Source organism: Haliotis rubra, unplaced genomic scaffold (genome assembly GCF_003918875.1).
Source record: "Haliotis rubra isolate DU_JTF1 unplaced genomic scaffold, ASM391887v1 Scf349, whole genome shotgun sequence".
Classification (NCBI taxonomy): Eukaryota; Metazoa; Mollusca; class Gastropoda; order Lepetellida; family Haliotidae; genus Haliotis; species Haliotis rubra.
The window spans coordinates 1,089,345-1,099,506 of NW_025767023.1; the positions used below are offsets into that span (position 1 = coordinate 1,089,345).

A 10,162-nucleotide genomic window follows, 5' to 3' on the forward strand; every position below is an offset into this window, starting at 1 on the left:
TCCTTTTGATAAACATTTATTATATTTATAAGCTTCACACATATAACGAATTAACCCGAACTCATAACTGTGACATATATAATGATATGGCGTATGAATAACTTCCGGTATTTTCAATTGTCGAATCACGTGCTCCGATGGTCACGTGACTGCTCCTCTTATAGTGGAAAATGGCACTTCCGATTACATCCGGGTTACCCGGTTCACCAGCCGCCTTAAATTAATAAACATCTCGATGACATCAGCAGAGAGTTTTCCTCGTGAGTACAATACCACGCCCAGCCAGAACTGATTTAACTGTCATTATCAACGCCGGGCCACGCGTGCACACGTCCGTAAACACATTCAACGTTCAAACGTTGTTCCGTCGCCACTGTCGCCTCCGTCTGCGTATCCTGTTGCACTGAATATGATCGGCAGTACATTGAAGATTTTCATTAACTAAAACTGACTTTAAATCTGGTACCATCGAGAACCAATATGAGTTCTGATTCTGTGAACAGTAGTATTTTCAAATTTGGTCGCCATGAATTTTTCAATGAAGAAACTGAAATGGCGATACCAATTCTCATAATTCTTGGACTGGCGACGTTAATGGGAACGTTTGGCAACATTCTGATTCTTGTAGCGGTGGCAACGAGGAAATCCCTTCACAACGTGGAATCCATCTTCATCGTCAACCTGGCCTGCTCCGACATGTACGTCACAGCCTTAGCAGATCCCATGAGTGTCGTAGGTGAGAGGGTCATTCATTCATTTCTGCAGTCTTCATACTAAACCGGGGGCGGTGGGGTAGCCTAATGGTCAAAGCGTCCGCTCGTCACGCCGAAGACCCGGGTTCGATTCGATGGGTACAATGTGTGAAGCCCATTTCTGGTGTCCCCAGCCGTGATATTGCTGGAATATTGCTAAAAGCGGCGTAAAACCATACTCACTCACTCATACTAAACCGGGGCGGTTGGTTAGACTAGTAGTTTAAGTTTGTTTTGATTGTTAGTGCGTTGTTTAACTTCGCAATCAGCAATATTCCAGCTATATGGCGGTGTTCTGTAAATAACTGAATCTGGACCAGACAATCCAGTGATCACATGAGCATAAAAGTTGTCAAATATTGGTTAAAACTGTAAAATATGCCTCCATATCGGTTACCGAAAAAATGTTATAATATGATGTTATTGGATGATGAAAATGGACAAAGAAATTGGACATCTCATGTTAAGAACTTCTTATTCTCTATTCAGTCGTTAACCAGAAGACCTAAAGACTTCAAACATGGTGTGAGAAAATATCTTTGTCAAATAAATGTTTTTACTATTCAAGATTTAGAAAAAGATCTATTTAATGAAGTGTACTTATCATGTGTTCATATAAAGAAATTTAGGCGATCACTAGCAAGATTCCGATGTTCATCTCGTGGATCGAACCCGCGACGATTTGTTGATTGAAAGCGGCAGATAGCAAGAAAATGTGAAAGCGGCAGATATAAAAATGTTAAAAAGAAGATAGAATATGTACACTTTGTAATTTAAATGAAATTGAAGATAAATACCACTTTCTCCTCATCTGTCCATCATATATTCAATACGTTGTAAATACATTAAAAGATATTACTATATCCATCCAAGCATCATAAAATTCTCTACCCTTATAAGCAGTAATCATCAAAATACATGACAAAATCTTGCCATGTTCATTCACATTGCTGGGCGGTGGGGTAGCCTAATGGTTAAAGCGTTGGCTCGTCACGCCGAAGACCCGTGTTCGAATCCCCACATGGGCACAATGTGTGAAGTCCATTTCTGGTGTCCCCCGCCGTGATGTTGCTGGAATATTGCTAAAAGTGGCGTAAAACCAAACTCAGTCAGTCAGTCATTCACATTGAATGTTCTATAGCTTTATCACTGTTATGTAAATATATTTATTTATGTAATTCTCCATTATATATGTATATGTACTATAGGCCTGTAGCCTCTTCAGTGCGAAAAAAAGATTGATTAATTGAGCATCGATCTACGCAGTGGGATACGATGACATGTGTTAACCAAGCCAGCGAGCCTGACCACCCGATCCTGTTAGTTGCCTCTTATGACAAGCATGGGTTGCTGAAGACCAATTCCAACCCAGATTTTGACGGGTAGTGGTTAAAGCATTCAATTGCCACGCTGAACACCTGGGTACGCCTAATCACATGGATGCAATGTATGAACCCATGTATATGATATTGTTGGGATATTGCCAAAAGCGGCGTAAAACCACACTCACTCACTCAGTCATACTTAGCCCTGCATTTTTCAGTTCGCCATCAAAACACGTGATTCCTATCAAACAAAGATGTTTTGCTAGTTCAAATGTGTACCCCATGTTCTTTCTTGTAGACGTTTCACGGATGCATGTTGTGATGAAGATTAAGAAAGTAGGAATAGGTTTGGCAAACTGACCTGTAAGTTCGGGTTTTCATTTGTACGGCAACGTGTGCGCACGTGTGTGGATGCATGTGCTTGTCGGGTCTAATTTGCAGTGCTAACTCAGACACCAAGTCTATCAGTCCAAGTTTTGTCCGATTAATGCCAGGCAAGGAAACAACAATTAACATATAATCCACAATGCTTTTGCGACTGAACCCGTAAAAGTATCGTCGTATCGGGATCCGATAACTATGCAAATCACCTAGAAGGAACTACAATTAATCACCATACATTGATTCAGGGTTTTTTTGCATAAAAGTACAACATTTTCACCAGTAGATAATCTGTAACGCATTGAGAGTTTATCCCGCAAAACAATCCCCGTGAAGATCCGGGCTACAGTCGATCTGCAGCAACTCGTGCTTGTCGTAAAAGAGGACTCCCGAGATCGGGTAGTCAGACTTACTTGCGCTGATAGTCACTGGATTATCTGGTCCAGACCCGATTATTAGCCTGAATACTGCTGAGCGCAATGCAAGAGACAAACAAAACAAACTTGTCCTTCTGATCACGTGACACTTGTATCTCGGCGTTAGTATGATTCAGGTAACTGATTCAGGAAAACTTGCAACCAGCCAGACAATGTAGCTTTTACTGGAAAATCACATCCTTTTTTTGAAAATATCTAGCATATTTATAACTGAACATTGTATTGAAATGTAATCATGTACATTTAAATGAGTGCGACCCGTGAAGATCCGGGTTAGAATTGATCTTCAGTAGCCCATGCTTGTGGTAAGAGGCGACTAACGGGATCGCTGACCTGGTTGACATACGTAGATCGATGTTCATGCTGTTGATCACTGGGTTGGCTGGTCCAGACTCGATTAAGACTCAAAGAAAAGCAAGCTTGAACCAGCGCATGCGCGAGCATTACAAATGTCTTGGTCACAATATGCAAATCGCACAAAATGCACGTGCACACGTGCAAGTTTAAATGCAGCATGGGTATCTCGGAGCACGACTGTAAAGATCCTCATGTGTTAAGAGTGTAATGCATGACGTGACTGTGCAGCATATTTGTGTTCTATATATTTGTATATTTACTGATTTATTTTAACTTGCAAGTGATACGGGGCGGTGGGGTAGCCTAGTGGTTCGTCACGCCGAAGGCCCGGGTTCGAATCCCCACATGGGTACAGTGTGTGAAGCCCATTTCTGGTGTCCCCGGGATATTGCTGGAATACTGCTAAATGTGCCAAATTTGACTTGGATCTTACAAAAATTAAATTCATGAAAATTATTTATGCTACACTGAAATAACATGTAAGTCTATGGAAATTACGTCAAGTGTCCGAATACTTTTTGCACGACTCTGTACATATCTTGCCGAACTATTAAGCAGGTTACACCAGACTACGGGAAACAATGTGGAATAGGATCTGTATTTAATTATGTTCAACAGAAACATGTATACATTTTACCCACGAGAACCGGTATGATGTTAGCAAACAAGAAACATTAAAACAAACAGGAGTTCGATCCCATGATTACAGGTTCCGGGTGTACCTAAGGGGCATAATTCTGTTAGTTTTTGTGTGTCTATTTTGGGAGCAAATAGGCCTCTTATTGGCCCACGTCGCCCTGAAACTATAAAACCAACCAACCAACGTGTGTCTATTGTTTAAAGCATCACTGAGTAATATCACAGCAAAATGACAGCGGGCTGTAATTATCGAGCCTGAATCCGACAGTCCAGTGATCAACATCATGAGCATCGATCAACCCAATTGGGACGCGATGACGTGTGTGACACAATTCTGTACAACGACGATTGTGACGAGTTGACCTCCGACGAGTGGGCCACACGTGCTCGTCGGCGCGAGGAGTGAGCAAATAGAATGATACGCCGCATTTATCGGCAAGATCACGGCGGATGAAGCAACGAATAAGCCTTTCACAGGCAGTGTACACATTTAAGAAATTTAGACTCAGACTTTGGTGGAAATATCCGCCGTTTTCCATATGGACATTGCTGTGATATGGCATTTAATACTTGAAAACGTCTTACACGCGTAAAGATCGGGGTTGACAGGTTTTCAGCATCTCATACATAAGGGCCTTGCGGTAACCTTGTGGTTAAGCGTTCGCTTGTCACGCCGATGACCTGGGTTCGCTTCCACACATCAGTACAATGTGTGAAGCCCATTTCTGGTGTCTCCGCCGTGATATTGCTGGAATATTGCTAAAAGCGGCGTAAAACTAAATTCACTCCCACCCTCCCACGTAACGGAAGAGATCTGGTTGTCGGACTCACTGTATTGGTTAATGCTGTTAACGTAACTGCACTGACTGAAGCTCGTGATATCAGTCAATGGATTGTCGGGTGCAAACTCAAATATTTTCAGATCTCCGTTATATATAGCAAGCATATTGCCGAGTGCGGCGTTGAACAAAACAAAATAAAAGGTATATAAAAATACTTAATTTCTATCTTTGCCTGTGAATCTAATATTTTTAGAAAGCTGCAGAGCTGAAAATATTTCCTTGAGAAATAGTTTCATAATCCCAAAATATCTTTAACTGTAGCATACTTAAATAATCATTGTATCAGTTCCTTCCAGGAAATGATAATGACATATATAACAGTTCACGTGTTTGTGTAATCAGCTGTTTCTAGGTCGAGCTGACCTTGATGATTAATTATGTGTATCGAGTTCCTTTTCAAAAAGGCAATGTTTCTCTCTGTATGTGATCTGGAGTAACTCGGATAGCTGACAGAACGCACGTTTTCCTCGTGCAGACTTTGGAATGGGCTAGCTCATTTTAAGTAAGGGTTGATGGTTGCCATCGCTACGAATACTCATTCTTTGAACCTCATAGTTGGATGATGTGCTGAGAATCATCTATATCAGCAAATATGTTTGTTTTTCAACGAACACCTACTTAAGGGACTGCAATATTTCATGCCCTCCGGCGGTGGTAGGGTAGGCGGGGCGGTGGGGTAGCCTAATGGTTAAAGCGTTGGCTCGTCACGCCGAAGACCCGGTTCGAATCCCCACATGGGCACAATGTGTGAAGCCCATTTCTGGTGTCCCCCGCCGTGATGTTGCTGGAATATTGCTAAAAGCGGCGTAAAACCAAACTCAGTCAGTCAGTGTTAGGGTAGCCTAGTGGTTACAGCGTTCGCTCGTCACGCCGAAGGCCCGGGTTCGATTCTCCAAATGGTACAATGTGTGAAATCCATTTAGGTGTCACTCATCGTGCTATTGCTGGAATATTGATGCGGCGTAAAACCTTACTCACTCACCACCTTTCTTGGCTGTCCACTTACAAGTTTCATTACCGTGATAATATATACGGGAAAAATATTGAATCAGCATATCAAATACTTTTACTTCCGTCCCGAACCTCCCCAAATAGATACTCGAATCAAGCATCTCAACAGGCCGTTGAAGTCTAATTCATGATAGCTACATGCGTGTCACAAAGTTCAATAACATGGGCTCAGAACATCTGACAGAGGAGAATCAGAGATGAGTTCATCAAGTAAATACAAATGTGTAGGCACCGTGGGTTGTATGATTCCCGGGGAGCTGAAACTTAAATTTGAATGCTCACCCTTGACAAATGTAATAATGTCATGTAATCGCGATGGGGGATGAACCTTACAAGCATGGAGTGAGTTTGGTTTTACGCCGTGTTAGCAACATTCCAGCAATATCACGGCGGGTGACATCAGAAATAGGCTTCACACATTGTATCCATGTGGGGAATCGAACCTGGGTCTTCGGCGTGATGAGCGAACGCTTTAACCACGAGAATGTCCCACTGCCCTGAATTTACAGACAGAGTGTTATTAACTTAACTGAATTAATTTTGCATGAAATTAATTGGTCCGAGTCAAGTTCGTGACGTGCGAACGCTTTAACCACTAGGCCACTCAACGCCCCACCCCACCTTACCCCAATGACGTACGGGTAGCCTTGTGGTTAAAACGTCTGCACATAACATCGGAGGCCTAGGTTTGGACCCACGTAGAGGTACACATGTATGAAAGTCCAATTGTTATGTCCCATGCCGTAATATTTCTGTAATATTGCTAAGAGTGCTGTAAAAATCCCTTCACCTAAGTGGTGAGGTGAGGTGAGGTGAGGTGAGGTGAAATTGGGTTTTACGTCGTGCTTGAGAATATTTCGCTCATACGACGACGTGCATGCGTGTGTATGTGTATGTGCGGCTGCTTGTACTAGCCCAGACTGAAGCTGGTTTTATAGTGCTAGCCCACTGAGATATTATGCCACAGTGAAGCATGAATACCCCACTCAGACACATTATACTGACTCCGAGTCGACCAGTCCTTGTTGTACCCATTAATGCCGAGCGCCAGGCAGGGATAAACAAGTACCATATTTTAACGTCTTTTGGTATGACGCGATCGGGGATCGAACCCGCGACCTTCCGCTCTCCGGGTGGACGCTCTAACCACTACACCACGGAGGCGGTTTTTCACCTACGTGTCCATGTTAAAAGCAATGTTTAATCTAACCCATTCACTGTTACTTTTGTTTGGTATATTGAACAAAAAGGCGAAATAATAACAAGCGAGTAATTATCCTGTATTTGTTTTATGATTTTCAGCAGTTTATAAAATTCAGATGCAACATCTTAAACAGAATTAATTTCTTCTTTGAGTAGCATTTAAAAAATGAGAAAGTACAATACTGACAAATATTATGAATAACAACTTTTTTTATTTCGTAAGTGAGATGTTTCAATACCATTGTCTTGTACCATTGTCAATGACGAATAAGATAATTTCATTATTGTTTCTACACATTATAAACGACTTTTGTGTTATTTTACAGCCAAACTTGAGGGCTCTGATTTCTTCGACCGTATCCCAGGACTCTGTCGCGCTATAGGGTCGTTGTGCACGATGTCGTGCGTGGCGTCTCTCATGACCATCGCCGCCATGAGCTGCAACAGATACATCTTCATCGTCCACAGCAAATACTACAGTACCATCTTCAAGGCCCGCAATTGCGTCATCTACTGCATGAGCTTCTACTGCGTCGGACTCTGCCTCGTTCTGCTCAACTTCGCTGATATTGGCGACCACAACTTCGACCACAAGAGCCTTGAATGCATCTGGGCACGGATGGCGACATATCCCTACACCGTGGTATTCTCAATCGTGTTGGTTTGGATACCAATCACTGTCACCGGAATCTGCTATCTGCGCATGTACCTGCACGTGCGAGCCGTGAGAGCGCGCGTCAAGCAGTCACGTGGTGACAGGTCAAAGACCAACAAACCCCCTAGTTTCCGGCTGGCTCGAACACTGTTCATCATCTATGTGGTGTTCAGCGTGTGCTGGATCCCCTACGCACTGATCATTGTCCTGGACGCGAGTGACACTTTTCATTTCGGGGCGCACGTGTACATCGTGGTTTTTGCGCATTTGCACCCGTCAATCAACTGGCTTGTCTATTACGCCACTCACCGGAAGTTTCATAACGCGTTCCTTGAAATCCTGCACCTCAACAAGTGTTTGAAGAGAAAACCGGATGTGACGTCATCATCAGGGTCCCAAACGCCTTTTGACAGTTCGAAACAAACAAGTACCACTGATGAGTGATCCATTCTTGACGAATGAAGTAGTGATCGATGGTGTGAACATTTTCCTTGCCGTCAGGGTACGATGCCACACTAAAGAAACCACGCCTATGGATTGTCTTATTGACATTCAATATTAAGATAGCTTTCTGCCGAGGATCATAGAAGCTCTCGTCAGGTGAACGAGTGGCGAACTTTGAACACCCATGTAAATGTAATATTTGGCAAATCAGATGCCAGGGTTTTAAAAACGATTTGGCTTGATTTCTTTAAAATCAATATGAAACATATAAGTGATATTTGTCAGATTTAAAACCCGAAACCCACTTTTGAATTTGAGTATAGCGATTTTAAATTCATGAAATTCCAAGATTAAATGTTTTATCAAACTTTTAAAACGAAAGAATAGTTCAAACAACATTTATCAGAGTGTATCAATTTCAAACATACGTTCTTCCATGAACCATGGGAAGCGGACGTAGAATATCCTGACCGTTGAGTCCTTGATATCAGTGCCTGCTCTGCCTCGTGGCACATTCTGTACATTACAGATAAGTACGATGTGGATTGGATCCACGTATATATATCGAGAAAAGATGTTATTCTTTTGTACATGTACATCATTTCGATCATTTATGACATTGTGTTCAAATGTGAAATATATTTCTTGTGAGACTTTACATTATCAAAGGATGTTGTATAAAATCACTGGGATTTTGCAACTTGCATGTTCGTGGGATTTTACCCTATGGGTCAACAACAATGTGATGTCATCAGAGGTGTATAATACATCGATTCAGACTTGATACAGACACAGACTGCCGGTGTAGGAGTGTAGGTGTAGGTCTGTGATGGAGGTAGACGCCTGGTTGTCTATACAAGGATTTACTGTGAACAACGAACACATCCCACGGGAACAGCCACATGTAAATAGACATTGCACAGATGTAAACACTTTTTACACCAAGTACAATAAGTACAGCCAACTGCAATATTTGTTGTTTTATTGGCTTCCAGGATACACTGGGTCTCTGTTTGCAAATATAACACATGTCTGATTTGAGTAGCTGGAATATTGCTGAGTGCAGCGTAAAACTAAACTCACTCACTCTGATTTGAGTTTTTGGCTGTAGTAGCTTAGTGAAGAGTCAAATACATGTATACCCATCGCGGCCCATGCGGGTCAAGAATAGGTGGCAAGTCCAGATTACCACAGTTTCTGGTAATGAAGAAAGTCTCTGCGCTCCTTTGTATTATTTTTCATGTATATTTGATGAAACACACGTGGCACATGTGGTCTCATCCGAGGCAAACGTGTTTGTTCAAAACTGCCTCTGTTCACCCAGCAGTGTATGGGTACCCGGCATCTCCTAGCGCCTTACAGGCAGCTTGGGTTAACCGGGTAAAATATCTTAGCGTTTTTAGCATGTCCACTTGCGTGGATACAGACACTCTATTAATGACCATTATTATTATAATATAATTTCGGACCCGTTTTTTTTCTGAAAAATATGTTCATTTTAGAGACTAGATGTTAGTCCACTTTGTGCATAACGTGTTCGCTCGTCACGCTGGTTCGATTCCCATGGGGTACAATGTGTGAAACCATTGCAGCCACAATGTGTTAAAACGGCATTAAACTATACGCACTTGTGAATGTCAGCTAAAATGGATAGGGTGGTTGCAGCTTTTGTCTTTGTACATGGCTCATCACTGTGGATCGGTGCTCATGCTGACGATCACCTGTTTATCTGACCGATTATATGCTGCCGTGATGTATACTACTCCACTTTTTTAATTGGGATAATTATTATCTTTCCATCGCGCTTGGTCTTGTGCACAGAGCTCAGGTCACGAATCAGTTGAAATTAAGCAACGTCGAGCTCGGACAATCCTTGGATGGGTGCCCGTGTTTGCCAGCTTGACTCCTGAGAGTTTCTAGGACTTCAGTCCTGACCCACAACGAAGCACATGTGATACATGTGGTCTCACCTTAGGCAAGTGAGTTTGTTCAAATTGCCTCTGTTCACCCAGCAGAAAATGGGTACCCGGTTGGATAAAGTCATGTGACTAACCTTCTAGCGGCCAACAGGCACTTTGGGTATTCTCTGGGGTAATATAAATCAGATTCTGATTAA

General features: G+C 42.4%; 1 protein-coding gene across 1 annotated transcript; it reads left to right on the forward strand.

Moving 5' to 3' along the window:
- The first annotated feature begins 248 nt into the window (after positions 1 to 248).
- On the forward strand, positions 249 to 8,742 carry LOC124284956 (melatonin receptor type 1B-B-like). Its single transcript, XM_046721087.1, has 2 exons — positions 249 to 736; positions 7,274 to 8,742. Exons 1-2 carry the CDS (start codon positions 481 to 483, stop codon positions 8,044 to 8,046), a joined length of 1,029 nt encoding a protein of 342 aa, XP_046577043.1. The 5' UTR covers positions 249 to 480; the 3' UTR covers positions 8,047 to 8,742.
- The last annotated feature ends 1,420 nt before the right edge of the window (positions 8,743 to 10,162 follow it).